General features: G+C 50.3%; 2 protein-coding genes across 3 annotated transcripts in view; both read left to right on the top strand.

Moving 5' to 3' along the window:
• Positions 1 to 8,473, top strand: part of CD99 (CD99 molecule (Xg blood group)) — a 32,036-nt gene extending 23,563 nt beyond the window's left edge. Inside the window, exons 8-12 of one of the 2 annotated variants that reach the window (XM_078864915.1) lie at positions 222 to 317; positions 829 to 858; positions 1,095 to 1,217; positions 1,787 to 1,834; positions 3,831 to 8,473. In XM_078864915.1, the coding sequence (XP_078721041.1) occupies positions 222 to 317; positions 829 to 858; positions 1,095 to 1,217; positions 1,787 to 1,834; positions 3,831 to 3,964 (431 nt within the window). In that variant the 3' untranslated portion in view covers positions 3,965 to 8,473. Of the gene's footprint in view, positions 1 to 221; positions 318 to 828; positions 859 to 1,094; positions 1,218 to 1,786; positions 1,835 to 3,806 lie in introns of both variants that reach the window. The other variant, XM_078864914.1, reaches the window with a different exon arrangement.
• A 2,060-nt stretch (positions 8,474 to 10,533) lies between these two features.
• Positions 10,534 to 17,342, top strand: COMMD6 (COMM domain containing 6). The gene is made up of 7 exons (XM_078864726.1): positions 10,534 to 10,634; positions 11,957 to 12,015; positions 13,661 to 13,726; positions 14,337 to 14,416; positions 14,979 to 15,144; positions 15,632 to 15,784; positions 16,729 to 17,342. Exons 1-7 carry the CDS (start codon positions 10,535 to 10,537, stop codon positions 16,777 to 16,779), a joined length of 675 nt encoding a protein of 224 aa, XP_078720852.1. The 5' UTR covers position 10,534; the 3' UTR covers positions 16,780 to 17,342.
• The last annotated feature ends 234 nt before the right edge of the window (positions 17,343 to 17,576 follow it).

The following is a 17,576-nucleotide window of genomic DNA, read 5'->3' as shown; positions in this document are numbered from 1 at the left end:
GCGGAGGCGTAGGAGAGTCCGTGGACGATCTTGAAGACTGCGAGTTGTGAACTTGGAGTTCACGCAGGATGGGATTGGGATGTAGCGGAGGGATCGGCGTGGGTGGGAGGGGGGGGGGGGTGATGCCACCTGATGTTTCATCAATGGCGGTGGTCGCGACGGTCGAGTGATTGTGCCCTCATTTCCTCCCCTACCCCATCCCCCACCACTGCCACCGCCAGCCATCAGTGACGACGACCTCCTCGACATCACGGGGGGGAAGAGGCCAGCGGGGGGCGGCGGAAGCGGTGGCAGTGGCGGCAGTGGTGCCCGCGGAGGTGAGCAGAGAACACACGGCGGCTCATAGCGAACGCAGGCAGGAGTACAGTACAACGTTGCACCTCCGATTAGCATGGTTGGCTACGTACGGTGCAAAAGAAGTTCAACATACATACGTACGACATCGTCTACGGCGACCGTCACTTATCTGCCCCGACCGATTAACCGCCCGCACCCCCTGCAGCGTTACTGCGTTGGGTGTAACGGTCATTTTATAACGACGTTCGCTAAGCGGACCTTGGGCACGAACGGTAACGTATGCCCAATCTCGTGTGGGCGTGTACCAAATTGCAGCACCTCCTCGCGCCGTAGTGCAAGAGAGGTCACTTGAAGTAGTTCTGTGATATCTCCTTCCCTGAATGGAATTATCGTCTCGTGACGACGCCAATCGTGCAGTCGGAATAACATTTGAATAAATAAAAAACTATTTTATACGTGAATATTTTCTTTAAATGTAAAAACATAAAATAATTGTTGTGTTCTCTCTCCCCTTCAATGAACTCTCTCCAGGCAACATCCCGTCTCCTACAACCGGACCTGGTAGGTCGCAATTTTATGTTTTTACATCTTAACCTCATGTTCGTGACGGGATGGAGATAATGTTGATGGGTTGGTAACATAGGTGGTGAAGTGGCGATGTTCATAATGGGATGGTGATGATGATGGGGTGGGGATGTTCGTCAGCGGGTGGCGATGGGGCGGTGATGTTGGCGACGGGGCGGTGATGTTGGCGACGGGGCGGTGATGTTGGCGACGGGGTGGCCGGTGTCTGTTAGACGCAGATGCTGCGGTTCCTGGGACGGTCGCGGGGATTCTGGGAGCGCTGGCGGCCGCGATCCTAGCGGGCGGCTCCAGTTTCGTGGCGTACCAGAAGAAGAAGCTGTGCTTCAAGGCCCCCGGTGAGAACCCCCCTCACCTCTACTCACCACCACCGGCACACTCCTATTTATACAAAGACAAAGAACCCCTGTATAGCCTTAAGAGACTGTTGGGGCAAGTGCTGTTGGCGAGCACCTTTTGAAGGCCGGCACAGCACACGAGGGTGTCGGTGGCCAGCACCTCGCCTGGCCGCCTTTGTCTCCCTAGTCGCCGCGATTTTTACATACTGCACTAGGTACTCATTTAAGGCTGAGTCGACATAAGGGAGGCCCGGGACCGTTTCAGATATTTGTCACCAGTATTGGCCATGATGAGCGGGAATCGAACTCCGGTCGCCGTGCGCGGCGCACCAACCACTGTTCCACCGCTCCCCATATCTATGTATGTTAAACTCGTTTCGCACCATACGTAGCCAACTGCGTTATTCGGAGGTGCGGGGGGAAGGACAACAAACTAAACTAGATTTGAAAGTGCATAGCGCCGATCGATACACACCACCGCTCACCACGCACCTATAACGACGAAGACGACGATGATGATGACGACGGTAATTCTTTGCTAACCCCGGCCTCCTTGTGTTCCTGCGCAGACGACGGCGAGGGTCAACCTGACGGGCAAAGGGGCGAGGATCCTCAACGTAAGTTGCTTCGTTTCCACCCTGCACCATTCGCCGCTTTCCTTTATCGAACCCTGCCACCGCTGCGTGCACGCGGCTAAACAAGACGGTCTCCTCCGCCCTCTGTGTGTATCACCGATATCGGCAATAGGCCCCGGTTGGGGTCGCCCAGTCGCTAAACTAAACTAAACTTTTTATGTTATCAGGTAAGGCACCACTGGGCTATGTAGCTCTTTATCAGAAGCGACCTGGCTGTAACAAATGATAGCTCAATGGTGAAGTGGCTTATCGTGTAGACATTGATCGCAGCTAAATAATCTGAACGCATGTCGTGTCTAAATGTGGAATGAAAAACCGGAAGACCCGGAGAAAAATCCACGCAACCACGGGGAGAGAGACATGCAAGCTCCAAATATACAGCCCTTGCAGGGTCGGTAAAATGGGTATCGCACCGGTTTGTGGCAAATCGGCAGCAGTCGCGCCACAGATTCCGACTGGCTGCGCCCCATCTTCCGCCCTCTTGGACATTGGAAGCTAAGCAAGGGTTGAGCCTGGATAGCGTTTGGATGGGTCACCACAAACTGTGTCGCACGACAGGTTTGCTGCTGCGTGCATGCGTTGTTACACTGCACGTCTATGCTCCCAACGTCCCCACATCCCCCCGCCTTCAACCAGCGCTATGGAATTACGGCCCATTAACTGCCGTGGACCCGCACGGTGTGCCGGGCGGGCCCCTCATCCAGCAGCGTATACACAGTCGGGCTGTCAGTGACATATATGTACAGAGTGCTTTAAAAAAATATTAACACTGACATGGGACTATCGTTTTTAATGGAAAAAGAACGGATAATACACTCGCATGATAACAACTGTATGTTAATAGCTTCAAAAAGTCAGTCTCCATTTGTTCGCCATAATTGTTAACGTGTGCCTGGAATCTTCTCCAGGTGGTCTCCAGAGCCCGGAGGCACATTTATTGTATTGTTGCAAATTCTCAGAAGTGTTTACATTTTTTTGAAGCACTTTGTATATATGTACTATTAGGATGATTGTGCTATTTGACTGTGAGGTTGCATAGTTTGTAGGATCTGTCCCAACTATGCGTCAACTTGAATTTTCTCAGCTTCATTCTATTTTTCTGTGTTCTCTGTCTCTCATGGCCACTGCCTGGCGGGGTCGGGTATCGGATTTGGCAAGAGGTGCCCTTGTGAAACAAAACGACCTTGCCTGGCACCGCAGGCTTGTTTATTCGGGGCAAAGCTGCGAGCGTGAAATAAAACTAAACTATTTTTTATTTGACCAGGTAATGCCCCATTGAGCTATTTAGCTTTTGTTTTCAAGAGCGACCTGGCCACATGACAGCTCGACAAAGTGGCTCATTGTGTGCAAATTTATAGCAGCCAAATACTCGAAACGTGTGACGTTGATTTTAAATGTGGAGGGAAGAACCGGAGGACCCGGAGAACATGCATACTCAAAATATACAGCAGGCATCAGGGTGGAGATCGAACCCACGACCTCTTGTATACCAGGGGAAGTAGTTAACATCTCGCCACGGTGGCGAGGTGTTAAGAGAGCCCTGCTTTGTGTTTCGGCCCACGTGCATTCATGCGGCCCCTCCACACGTGGGCAGATCAGTTGCAAGCAACTCGGTTGCTCACTCCCACGTGAAGGTCTCCCCCAACCGGAGACCTCCACGGGATAGTCGGTAGGCGGCTCATTGCCACTTCGCGAGTGGTTTGCTTACGCGACTGACGGCCCTCTTAACCGCTTGCGTCTGCAGTGCATGATGATGATGATGATATTAACACCTTTGTCTCTCTTTCATGAAACATTTCCACGTTTGTCTTCACGTCGCTCATTGCCACCTCGGCCTTCCATTAACTGTTTCTCCACTTCTGCTATTCCTTCCCTTTTTCCTCGAACGCATTCATTTCCATTTCTCCTTTTGCGTTGTCCCGCCATTGCGGTGTCATTGTTTTGGACATTTCAGTTATGAACATTATCTGCCCCATAGTTTTCAGCGCTCTGCTCAGCCAGGCGTCCCGGTTTTTCTCCGGAGGCGGCACGCAGCAGCAGCAGCAGCAGCAACAGCAACAACAGCCTGGATCGCCCCTACACGATGGTTATGTCGACGAGGAGAAGGTGTAAGGACACGTTTCAACCGCCCGGCAAAACCAAACCAACCAGCCCTCCTTTGCCGTCGCCGCCACCACCGCTCACGGCTCTGTGAAAATTGGCACCACGAAAAGTTTGCCAGGAAACGAAATGAATGGACGGAAGTTGCTTGTGCATATGTTTTTTTTGCGGTTGTTGCTGTATCATTCTCCAATGTGTTACTCGGGCTGGTTGTTAGTCGTCGTGCTGTCCCGACGTTGCCTATCCATGCGCTGTGGCGCACCTTAAAGTTCGTTTTCCCGAAGAAGCTCCCCAGCGCGTGGAGTGAAACGTCGGACGTCGTGCCGATGTCGCGCCGATCGGCACCGTGGTACCACCCGGGGATGGTACGTCGCGGAACTCGCCCGCCCGTTGGTTTTAAAACTGATTGCGTTTCGTTGTTCTTGTGTCACATTAGGTTGCACTGTGAGGGGGCGCGTGACAAACGACAGGTTCGACTTTGATTTTAAAATTGCAGGACTTTTAGGAGTTACTGTTAAAGAGGGACGAAGGGGGGTGGAGGGGTGTTAGGGTCAGGACGGGCGGGGGGGGATACTCGTGCTTTGCTATTTCTTTTGCGCCCCAATTTACCCAGACACTGCCCTTCTTCCTGCCAGAACTTGCCGCGTGATGACGCCTTATTTTCCGCCGACAGAATTTTCTCATCGGTGCCGTGTTTTACAAACTGCATTTTTTTAGTTTTCAAACGTGAATAGTGAAAGCCCTTAATTTTTTTTTATCGGCACGACTTTAGTTTTTCTTGAAAAAAATGTAAGAGGTGAAAAAAAAGAGGGCAAAAAAACGTCGCTTCATATTGAGCGAGCGATTTGCCAAAACCGTTGGGCTCCGTGTACAGAATTTTGCGCTCTTAGCGTCTCGCTCGCTGAGTTTGCGAGCCCGGCCGCATTCGACTTAGCCCCTGGCGTTTGGCACCCACGGCCGCGTCTACACCAGAGCGATCGCTTTACGCGTGCACGTCGCTGCAACTAGTTGTGGAGAATCTGAGCGACTGGTTGCTGCTCGCAGCAGAGACGACGGACGTGGACTTCCAATCGACGGTCTGCTCGTCGATTTGGAGCAGTGCGTTCCGTCGCACTGCAAATTTCTGGACCGACATCGTTCGGTACCATCCTGAACAAGCCGTTTACTTGAGACGTTGTGCAACTACTCGCTCAGCTTTCGACGAAGCATCCGAGGGCGTTTTGTTAGTTGCGCGATTTGGACAGCGATTTGGCTGCGTAACTCATTGCTATCGAGTGTGGAGCCGCTTTGGAGCGATCGTCCGCCGCCTTGCGTACACAGTGCAGCCAACTCGCGGTTGTCCTCGGGCAGTTTATCCGGCGGCGCAGATTACCCCGTTCTCGCAAACAAGTGAATAAAAGTATCTTTAATCGCGCGCTGGATTAATTGTCGACCGCTGTTCACCCGTTGGGGGTCAGGCGGTTGATTGCGCATGTGACCACCAATCACGTCGGCGGGTAAACCGATTTTAAGAAGCAATACAAACGTGGGGCGACGTGTTCTTGCATGTTCACCCGCGTTCTACGCAAGTAAATTATCGCCTTGGGTGACACGCTTTGCTTTACCCGTGTTTTCATTTTATCTAGGCCACCAACAACACCCCCCACCTGGTTTACCCCACCCATGATCGCAGCGAACCGAGAGTTTGCTTGTAATGGTTAAGCGTGTGCGTCCAAAAACTCCACGCGTGTGACCTCGTGCTCCCGAGGCCGGAGCCATGTCAACAACGGGGAATCGATAGGGGAGAGAGCCCACCTTCTCCGTGACGTTTCATTTTGTTTAAAGCAAATCGGCTGAAAGAAAAACAAGTTAAATATCAACTTCCCATTTTTTTCCTTCAAATGTATCTTGACTGTTTGCATCCAACCGGGCGTTTTGAACGCGTAACGGTTTCTGTGTGTGGAAAGTTGACCCTTTACCGGTGGTGTGCTCTGCTTGTTCGCCTTTTGTCTGTTATCCATGCCCTCCCCCCTCCCCGTGTGGCGAGTTGAGCCAGCATATCGATTCACGTCCTTTCACAGTAGGCTGAAAAACTTTGCCTCGGCGAGAATTTGAGAATACGGCGTTGATTCACATTACAATGATGGATGGGCCGAACATGCGTCCCAAGTTTTGTATTGTTGAACCGAGTGAGAATATTGAGAGACCAGGACGAAGTCTGTTGTTCAAAGAGTGACCTGGGTCTGTCTTTTTGCAACGATTTGCAATGTATGTTCCCAATTGAGTCATGTGCGGTGTCATATCCCAATTTGTAAGAAGAAGAAAAAACTGCAGGCCAAGAAATTAGTCCCATCTGGTTCACAAGATCCATTGTTACTCAACTCCAGTCCTCACGGATGCCCATCAAGTGTCCAGTTTCCGTTCCGTGTTCCTTTCATTGCAGCCCTTTGTGTCAATCCACTCCTGGATGAGGGCCCCACCCCTCACCTCGTTGGGCTCTCGCGAGATTATTTGGTGATACCTCAAGCCGCTCAGCGGGGGTAACAGACCTCGAGCAAAGTACAATGGATTTCGTTACTACTGCCCTCTGCCGTCCACCACGTGAACCGACAGCCATTTTTTTTTACCGCATGCACCTTAATTTGTATTCGTGTGCACCGCACACGAAACACTGTAAAATGGGTGGGGTTTGAGGGGGCGGTTACGAGGATCATCGTATAATAAAACCGGGGATATATCATGGGAAGAAGTGGTGTAATCTTGACTGGTGTATTATTGAATGCCGGGACGTTTCATTGATGTCCCGGGAAGACTTGCAAACGGCTACCCGAGCAAGCGGGACTATTATGGGAAAACCAGGACAGGTGGCAACCCATAGCAAGGACTGGAGTTGACAAAACACACACAGGTGAAAGAGTTGAACTGGTGACCATAGCCAGCCAATAAAAACACTTCCATAAATTGCATGAATATTAATGCCACACTTCGAATTTTGTTATGCATCAGCAAAGCTGTTTGTAATATATGAAGTATTGATTGGCAGTTATAACCTTTGCAGCTTGGAAACACTCTGCTGTCTGCATATGTGAAGCCCATTGACCTGAGATCCTCTTGGTCTAGGGCAGTTGCCGTCAGGATTTTTTTGGGTTGTTAGAATACAGAATGAAAGTTAGAAAAAAAAAGTGGTTACAGATCTTCAAACCTATGACCAAATCATCCGAAATACATGGCCATTCTCGTCAGATCTTCGAAGACGAGCAGAGATCAGATCCGAAGTTTTTCCCCCGAGTAAAAAGCCCCTTTATCACCCAGCGCAGTGATGAAGGGCTGTACAACTGCATGCTCAAAGACGTCCTCGAATTGTGGGTTGGGGGTCACACGTTTGAACGGTTAGTTTTAACCTTTTATTTCGCAACGGATGATTATCTAAGAGCAATACTGCGTGGGCAACGACGCATTGTCTCATTGTTATTTTAAATGAAGTCAAAAGTGTTATCGCAGAAAAGCGAGTGGGGTTGAGACCTGTGGTCCGTTGCATGACGTATTTTAATAACAATTTTATTTACCTATGAGAAAGCCTTGCCGAGTCCAAAGGCTTTTTTTTCAGAAAGGAACCTGCTACATTGGGATGTTTCGCTAATTCCATCCGTGTTTTTGGCTTTGTGTTGGAGAAACCTGGAGAAAACGCACCGCACATGCAAGGAGGTAACCCTCAAAGCTCCGTGCAAATAGATCACATAATCTGATTGCTCTTTTGCCATCTGCTGGCTTTTTCGCAGGCCAAGTCTACATCACCCGGTAAAGTATTGCCAGGCAGTCTCCCATCCCAGCACTTGCTCGTCTTAAGCCAGGCGGTGGTGGTGGCTGTGTACGCCTGGAATCCAATACTGGAAGTCGTGGGAGATGGTGGATCACACGTGTGAAACAACTCTTCCTGTGGGTGTTTTTGAGGTGCCCTATCCTGGCTTGCAAGGAGAAAGCAGCAACGTGTGGAATTCCGCCTGTTCCATCGAGCTATCCTAATCACTCCGTTATTGGCCGATAACAGCTTCATTTATAGAGGACCGCAGAGCTTGGAGAGGGACTTGGTGCTAGGTCAATGTCTCGCTGCCTTTCCCATTTGCGGTTTCCCGCACCTCCGAGTGGTTTTCTCCACGAGAGCGAGCGAATGTTGTGCAGCGCTTTACAAAGTTGAAATACTAACCTCGCCTAGCTTCTGAGATGTAATACCACAGGAGCATTCCAGATAATTTGAACTTTTAGCGATTTGCGTGAAAGTGTTCCTCCGTTTGCCATTGAAGTCGAGGAAATGTTCACCTTAGTCGCTTCATGCAACCAGCTACAATAATTGAGACCACGCCGTAAACTTTAACGTAGATTTATCAACGGGGACAATCTAACGGCCATTCGTCTGGTGGTACCGACATCTATTGTTTAATGAGTTGTGTTTTTAAATCTGTATGCCTTGGCCATTTACGTGATGATCGCACTCCAGTTAATGAAAGTAGGTCAAATAAAGATCTGTTGGATCTGTATCACCGATGTGCGTTTCCGTGTGTGTTTTGTGACATTTTCCATAAACAGGGAATTTGCATTCGAGGCAGGGTTTGTGTTGTGGCTAACTGGCCTGGGCCCTAGGGGTAGCACCAAGTGTCCCCCTTTGGCGAGGTCTCGTGGTACTATGAGCTTGCGTCTGAATGTTTCAATCAAGCGGTCGAGGTCAAGGGGTCACGATCAATGGCATTGATGCCACCACACATCGCCATCCTCGCATCTGCCAGATCCCGCAGGAGCTAACGGTATTCTTTCAAGGTTTGTTCCTTCGGTCAGCCACCATCTATTAGCACGGTTGGATACGTACGGCGCGAAAAAAGTTCAACACGTTTAGGTGTTCCATGCATGTTGAACTTCTTTCGCACCGTACGTGCTAATCGGATGTGCGGGGGAAGGACAACAAACCAACTAAAACCATTTCTAAATAAATTAGTTTTCAATTTAGATTTAACAGTGGAGCACTCTTCAAGCAGAGCTGTTGCATGCTGCCTGGTTGGGTTCTTTGTGCTCTGTCTACTGGCTTTCCATGCGATGTAAGAAATAAAATTGGCTAAACATCCAATGCACGACCCACACGTCGGTGCTGCTTTCCTGAATAAAATTAAATTGTAAAAAAACAAGTCCCGTCTCGTTTTGGGAATGACCATTCGCATTACTTCCCACACAGAATAAAGGTCCATTTATATGGGATTTGCATTTATGGTAACCAATACCCCCACATGACCCCACAGCCTGCCATGCTACCCTCCCATCTCCAGCCCCCCCCCCCCCCCCCCGCTACAAATGTGAGTTACCTGCGATTAGCAGCACGTTTGGCTACGTACGGTGCGAAAAAAGTTCAACATACGGAGCACGCTTTGCCAAGACTACCATCTTGTCACCCAGTAACGTTAGTCCAGTTTAACGCGTAGGCTTTTGCAACCAATATAATGGTAAATGTTGTGGCTTTACGCTCCAATATCCCATCATGTGCTGCACGAGCAACGAATTGACACGTTTTGTTCACGTGACAAACCTTACTAATTGGCTGTAAAATCGTTATTGCGAAAAATGCGTGGCTTTTGTTTAAATGCCGCGCACCGGTGTGACGTCAAGAACGTCGGCAGCCAGACAGACCATCAGCCACGTTATGAGACAATGACGTGAACAGTGACGTCACGAAATACTATTAATACAATGACGTCATTAAATAAAGGCGTCGTGCACTACGATGGCGTCTTGCAATACGATGACGTCATGCAATACCCCGACGTGCGCTATGATGACGTCATGCATGTCGATGGCGTCGTGCCATCGAAATGCATGACACTTACGTTGTGAAATACATTGACGTCTGCAATACGATGACGTCATGCAATACACCGACGTGAAATACGATGTCGTACAATACGATGACGTCTACAATACAATATTGCACGCTGTAAGGGCCGTCCATAAATGACGTCAGGCGATTTTGGACGATTTTTGACCCCCCCCCCCTAGTCACGCGGCGTCACAAAAAGTCAGACCCCCCCCCTCAAACATGACGTCACAAAGCTTTGCACCCCCCCCAAAAAAAAATAAAACATGCTTCAAATCGCTTTAAACTATTGTCATTGTAGTGCATATTTAATGTGGCGCTGCACTCTGACGTTGTAGGAGAAAACATTTATTAAAAAGTATATTTAATTAAGTAGAACGTGTTGTCTATATTTATTTAAAGTTGCGCATTTTGATATGACGTCACATTTCTCCCCCCCCCCGTCGTCACACATGTCTGACCCCCCCCTCCCTTGGTGCGTGACGTCATTTATGGACAGCCCCTAACGTAATGACGCAATACACACGTCAAGTAACTTCCCGAACATGATGAGAACAATTTAACGATTTAAATTCCTACAGCACTTCAAATAGCCACTAAATAGCACTTAGCGACTTACATTCACAAGGACAATGAACCAATCGAAACCAATTCCACTTCAGATATTAAATAAAAGCAATCGCATTTGGTAGCACGCTTAAGGATACGAGCGCCGCCATTGACCACGACGGTCACGTGGTCACGCGCCAATGCTAAGTGGGAATTGCAAACGCGCGCTCCACCACCCGCTTCCGGGTCACGTGCCCGTCACCATGGCGCCGCTGCTCGGGGCCCGAGGCCTGCCCAGAGGTGGGGCCCTCATCCCCTTGATCCCCTTGATCCCCTCTCCTCATCCCCTTGATCCCCTCATCCTCTTGGTCCCCTCATCCCCTTGATCCCCTCATTCCCTTGGTCACCCTCATCCCTTTGGTCTCCTCATCCCCTTGATCCCCTTGATCCCCTCATTCCCTTGGTCACCCTCATCCCTTTGATCTCCCTCATCCCCTTGGTCTCCTCTCCTCATCCCCGTGGTCTCCCTCATCCCCTTGGTCCCCTCTCCTTATCCCCTTGGTCTCCCTCATCCCCTTGATCCCCTCTCCTCCTCCCCTCGTGCTTTTGACCCCCCCGGCGTAGGTCCCCCTTACCCCCCCCTCTTTCCCTTCACTTCCCGGTCCCCTGTGACCCCCTTGATCACCCGATCTCATAATCCCTTCACCCTCTCATCCCCTCGTCTCTCTCATCCCCCACATCCCCATCCATCTCCTCTTCCGCTCACGCTCCTTAATCCCCTGGCCACTCATCCCTCTCATCCCCGTGGTTTCATCATCCCATTTATCTCCCCCAACTCCCCACATCTCCCGTTATCTCATGTATCCCCTTCATCCCCTTTATCTCCTCGTGTCCCTGATATCTGCTGATCAAATTGTAATGCCATTTGAAGTGAATGGCCGTCGCAGTGTTAACAAAGCTGCTGTCGTAACCACAGTTCCCTCTGGGTCTGCTCTTATCCCCTTGATCCGCCCGGGGTAGGTGGGACCCCTGTTTCATCCACATCCGTCTGATCCCCTAAGCGGGGTGTACATCCTGAGCCCCCTATTCCACCTATCCCCTTTGGCCTGCGGTGCCCCTCAATCCCCGCTATCACCCCCTGATCCTCTTAGACAGAATCCCGATTTCCTGATCCCTCTGCTCCCCCGGGTTAAGGGATGGGGGGTGAGTGGTTTAGGGTTACAGTATAAGGTTTGGGGGGTTTAATGTAAAGAGGATTAGGGAACAAAAGTGGGGAGGTGGTTTTGGTGTGTACAGGTTTATGGATACGGGAGAAGGAGGTCTGGGTGCTGGGGGTGTCATGGGATATTGGTGAGTGGTTTAAGGATAATATAAGCGGGCGAGGGGATTGTAAGGATGGTGTGGGTTAAAGGATAAGGTGAGAGTTATGGGATATGGTTGAGAGGGGGGGGCGGGGACGTGAAGGGGGTCACGGGGGACCGGGAAGTTAAGGGGATGAGGGGGATAAGGGGCACCTACGCTGGGGGATCAGAAACACCGGGAGATCGAGGGGATGAGGAGAGGGGATCAAGGGGATGAGCTCGCTTATGATTGACCTCCTCCTCTGGTGCCCCCCCCGGCAGGTCCATGCGCTGCAGTGAAGCGGGCTGGCGGCGTTCCGTCTGACCTCTTCGCCGAGATGGTGAGTGATGTTGTGGTGAGATGGTGAGTGATATTGTGGTGAGGTGGTGAGTGATGTTGTGGTGAGATGGTGAGTGTGTTGTGGTGAGGTGGTGAGTAATGTTGTGTCCACGTGGTGGTGAGATGGGTGAGAGTGTGTTTGATGAGGTGGGTTACAATGCAATGTTAATTTAGATTTGCGTAGCGACCACTTCTCGTGACTTTGTATATCGTGATCATATTCATGGTGACAGCACGGTTCAGAATCGCAATCTTTATTTAGGCTGCAGGAGGAATCCGATGAGCTATGAAGCTCTTTTTCACAGATGTGCAGTAGGGGCGGGCCATGAAGTTACAACGATACAATAAAACTTTCGAAGTGCAACGGATAAAAAGGGAAGCAAGTCACTAAATATAAATAAGTAAAGTATGTCTGATTTTTCAACACTAAATGTTGATTGGGAAGGAAGTTTCCGACTACAGGAGGATAATAGAATGATGCACACTGAGCGAAGGTTAAACACATTCCTGCGGAGGGAGCTGGTAGGAACGTTGGTTTGCTCGGTCAATGGCCAGGGTCAACGGCGGCGTGGTGTATTCCGCAAATATGGCCGACTGTGATGGCGGGCACAAGCCGGCGTGGGTAGGTTAAACGTTGAGTTTTATAAGGGCACCACGGGGTGACCAGCCTCTCCCCACCCAGTCCCACCCCACCCAGTCCCACCCCACCCTCCCCACCCAGCCCCTCCCCACCCTCCCCTCCCCAACCAGCCCATCCCCACCCAGCCCCTCCCCACCCCACCCTCCCCTCTCCACCCCCTCCCCACCCTCCCCTCTCCACCCAGCCCCACCCCTCCCATGTTTGGATGCACGACGGACGGACACAATAATCCCCTGTGGGCTGGTGGCACCAGGTGGTTCCTACCAGTACTAGGGGCTTCCATAGAAAGCGTGGTTGCTGGAGTGGAGAGTGAGTGCTGTGGTGAGATGAGAGGTAGGAGAATGCGTGAATGGGAGCAGAGCGAGATCAGTGTAGAGGTTGTCAGAAGTGAGTTAATTCATGGAGGACCTTGAAGATGGTACGTGCCGAACTTGAAGTTTATCCAGAATGGCATTGAGAATTAGTGGGGGGGATCGGAGCGTTGGGGTGATGTGGTCGCGTCAATGGGTGTGGATTCTGGCAGTTACATTTTTGAATCGTTTGGGAAAAGAGTTGATCTGTTGAAGGAGTCAGTGGCTTTATGTTAATGTCTTGAGGTGGGCGAGTAATGTGAGAGAGTCTAGGAGGTGGTGTGCCTTCAGTGGCCAGTCTTGATGGTGACGAGCAGTGTCTCGGGAGGTTTTTACGGTCGTGTGGTGAGGTGGTGAGTGGTGTTTTTAAGCTGGTGAGAGATTTGTTTGAGGTCTTGAGTAGTTTGTGAGACCTAAAGGAAGCTTTCAATCCAGATGTGGCGATGATACAGGAAAACATCCTTGCATGATGTGTCGGCTATCCAACAAGAAGGCCTAAATCTAGATAGTGATGATTGATTATTATGGCTGGCCTTGGAGGTGGCAATGTCGTGGACTTGCAAGAGCTACCGGATCTTACAACAGGAAAGAAGCGATGGCGGGGGATGATTGGATCAACTGTATTGGCCGTAATTACCTTTTAACCCTGCGTGCAGAGCTGTGCGGTGCTGGCCTACGTGCGAGGAGAGAGCCTTGCAGTGGACATGGGTGCCATGTACGAGGTGAGGTTTGCTTCACATCTCCAGTGGGTGAACTTGACGACGCGGTGTGTGTGTGTGTGGCTCAAGCCAAGAGGTAGTAGCCATACATACTTTTTAATCCATCCATTGTAGATTCACAAAACATTTTCAAATTGAATAAACATCTCTTATTTGAATAGAAATTATACAGGTAGGAACAACAGTTCTACACTGCCCACCAGGGATTATTTGTCTGTCTGTCGTGCATAGCCACGCCCTCGATTTGTATTTCATAGAGCGCTTCGGGCGGGCTCAGCACCACGTGACGCGCCGCCCCACGCAGCTTGCGCCGCGTGACACGGATCGCACGATTGCGCTGTCCAACCAAGTTCGTACCTGCCCACTCCAAAGGAACGTGTTTTAATTGGAAACCGCGTCGCTTTTTGGACTGTGGGGAGGCCGACGGCTTTGATGGTGTCGATGTGGCGGCATCGATGTGGTATTGCCCATATGGCGATGTCAGTGTGGTGGTGTCATCGTGGTAGTGTCATTGCCATGGTGGCGTTGTGGTGGTGGCGTTGCCGTGTTCTCGTGGTGGTGGCATTGGTGATGGCGGTGATGTGGTTGTGTCATCGTGGTAATGTCATTGCAGCGGCTGATCAGCTGTGGTGTAGAGGGCATAGGTGAGCAGTCGGTGCAGGAGGTGGTCTCACTGCTCACAGGAATCTTCAGGTGAGCTTGGCCACAGCAAACATGTGAATTACCTTGTGTCACGATCCCATAGTGCTCATGACACCAGTCTCGACATGGCCATCGAGCGAGAGCCAAACTTCACAGTTGACTCTCGTATCCTGCCTTCTCGCCCTGGATTAGTTTTGACTTTCTCCTGCTCAATGTTGCCAAAATAGAAGTACAGGCGGTCTCTGCCTTTACTACATTACAATGCGTTCCTGGAAACCTTGTCGTAAATCGGATTGTCATAAATCAGACCCTATATTCCCATTCAGTAGAAACAGCGTTATTTAACGAAGTTTAATAGGTGCAAATCTACAAAAACATTTGAGAACAATAAAAGCTCGACACATCGGAAAGAAACCAGACCGACTCTGTTCAAATGTGTTCGGAGTCGTGGCGGAAGGTGCGTTGTAAAATCAAGTATCTGTGTCTCGTGGTGGCATCGTGTTAACATCGTAAATGTGGATCGTCGTAAACCAGAGACTTGGCAAAATGTGGATTAGGAGCATGAATAATTGCAGGGCTGCTCCTTGACCTTTTCCGCCCGCCCACATTGCAGGGTGGCCACACAGGCGGGCACGTCGGGCGAGCAGCTGGCATTGGATTTGGCCGGCGCTAGTTCGGACTGGACCCGGCCAGCACTGAAGGTCATCAAGCACGTGTGGGACAACGCAGGACCGGTACCGCCCACCCAGTGGCCGGCCTCTCTGCCCTCTGCCGCCAGGGTACGTCCTACCCAATGCGGGCGGTGACTGTTGTGTTTGGTGGCGCGTGGTGTTTCGCCCTGGCTGTTGTGTGGGTTATGCACACCAATGCAAGCCACCATATGTGCAACATTCACCACAATAGTAAAAAAATGTATCGAATCATCACCATCAACTCTATCGCACCTCCGTTTAGCACGGTCGTCTACGTATGGTGCAAAAGAAGTTCAACGTATATATCCCAGAGGCTATAAGAGTAAGCAAATTATATTCGTGTGCGCGATTGTGTACGTGTACTTGGCCTCGCCGACGTTCACCAGGCTGTAAATGAGTGCATGGTGCGGTGTGCAAACATCGTCACTGGAGAGACACAATTCAGCTGGCATGGTTGCTGGCCACACCACTGCCCCCATGCACCGTGCGCGCCTTAATGAGTGCTCGCTAACAAGCAGTTGGCCCAGCGGTCAGAGGTTATACGGTTTATATTCGTCTCTGCTTGCGGGTGCAGCTGTTGGACGTGCGCTGGAAAGTCGGCATCAGCGTGAGCTCCGACCGCTGCCGTGCGTTGAATGCTCCGTTCGTGACGCTGTGCCTCGCGCTGGCCGAGAAGTCGGGACGCGCGAGCACCCGAGTCTTCGAGATGAACCTCGCTCAGTTCCAGGTGAGGTGACATCCCACGTCGGTTTTCTTTATTGCAAGGCCCGCGGGCCACTGGCGGCCCCCTGGTGGCCTTTACTGCGGCCCCTGACAATACACAAAGTGAAAACAACCCCTTGCAGGCGGTGTGGGGACCCTCACACTGATGCCTTATCGGCAAAAGTTGCCCCCCACCTCTGAAAATTTGTGAGGAACACTGCCCCACGTGGTGATGGGTCATCCCACCAATCACCACCACCCAGAGGGTGCCCTGCAACTCATTGGTGAAGAACCCCAGCTTCCCCCTCAAGCAGGCTCTGGGACTTGTCAGTGTTAACCTGATTGCTCTCCCGAGGATGTACGGCATACAGGTTTCCCTCGCTCTGTGCGGCAGCAGTAGTAGATGCGCTCCAAGAAAAGTGCGCACAAAGCGAAACCGCACGAGGAGACGGCTGCCTGCCGAGTAGTACAGACAGTACGCACGCAGTACACACACACACAGTACACACACAATGTTGTCTCACGTCCGACCGCATCGCCACGTGTAGAGTGAATTCAAATCACATTGTGTAGCGAATTGGGGAGATACAGGTTAGCCGCATATACAGCGCGAAATCGCACAAACCGAACCCGCATAGAGCGAGGGAAACCTGTAATGTATATTTACAGATTGTCAGTGTTCATACATGTTTGGTCTCTTTATATATATATAAAAAAAAATATTTTGAGGATCTGACCTCGACCTAAAAGTCTCCCAGCCTAGGCCTCGGCGTGGTCCTGTGGAGTCCTCTTGATTGCTGTGTAATCGCAAATTGATTTTAGCGATGGGTGGGAAACCCACGCAGAGTGTGGAATCCAACCCAGGCCCTTCTTGCTGCTGTGATGCAACAAACGTTACCACGGCACTACCCTGCCACCAATAAATGTCGAGATGTATCTTAATCTGCACCACCGACGTTTTTTTTGCAGAACTTTTCCCGGCAGCTGAAGGAAATGTCGTCTGCGATGGACACGGCGTGACACCTCGGTTTGCCGCTCACCTTCCCGCAGGAGAAGTTGCATTGTAGATTCCCGCGACGAAGCTGGGAGAATGTTAATTATTTGAGAATTGCCCACTTGCTGACCACACACCTGCACTGTCCAATTTAATTGAACAATTGATGATAGCTCCCACCCTGATGTGCTTAACGGGTTTGTACGTGAATCGAAACCTCGGACATTGCGTCGAAAAACACGCGGTACAGCTAGAATATATACTGGACAGCTCTACCTGATCTTGTATGGACTCATCTAGCGCCTTACAACACAACCGCTAACACCTACACAGTCGTCGTCGGTCCACAACATTAATTACAGATGTTTGTAAACACTTAAAGTAACGTGTGGAATCCCATAAAGCAGTTTCTCCACCACAGTACTGATGGGTGTGTGACCTTGATTCTAACCCAGGATTTATCAGCTCCGTGCCTCTCACCTCTTTTGCCACCTGGCCACCACATGAGATTTTTTTTTTCCAATTTAAACTCCAATGTGTACATGCATACATGTTACTGCTTGTAAATAGAGCATTTTTGAAGGAATAAAGTATTACAAATGTAAATGTATCACTTGTTTTTAACATTGAATGTGGAAAGCACAATTGTGTAGAGCTTCAATGAAATGTACAAATTTTGAATGTGAACACCCTATTAACACCATTTAATACAATAATATCAAGACTTGAAGGTGATATTTATATTGAAACAAATCCCTGCATTTTTTATTGAAACTTGCATATGTTGAACGTGCACTTGTTTAACCAGGTGGGCACTGGGTGC

Source organism: Lampetra fluviatilis, chromosome 19, assembly GCF_964198595.1.
Source record: "Lampetra fluviatilis chromosome 19, kcLamFluv1.1, whole genome shotgun sequence".
Lineage (NCBI taxonomy): Eukaryota > Metazoa > Chordata > Hyperoartia > Petromyzontiformes > Petromyzontidae > Lampetra > Lampetra fluviatilis.
This window is presented reverse-complemented; position numbering and strand designations above follow the sequence as displayed.

Coding starts and splice junctions, on each gene's coding strand:
- COMMD6 (XM_078864726.1), top strand. CDS start 10,535: ATGCTAAGTGGGAATTGCAAACGCGCGCTCCACCACCCGCTTCCGGGT. Junction 12,016..13,660: donor CTGACCTCTTCGCCGAGATG/GTGAGTGATGTT, acceptor CCCTGCGTGCAG/AGCTGTGCGGTGCTGGCCTA. Junction 15,145..15,631: donor CTCTGCCCTCTGCCGCCAGG/GTACGTCCTACC, acceptor TTGCGGGTGCAG/CTGTTGGACGTGCGCTGGAA.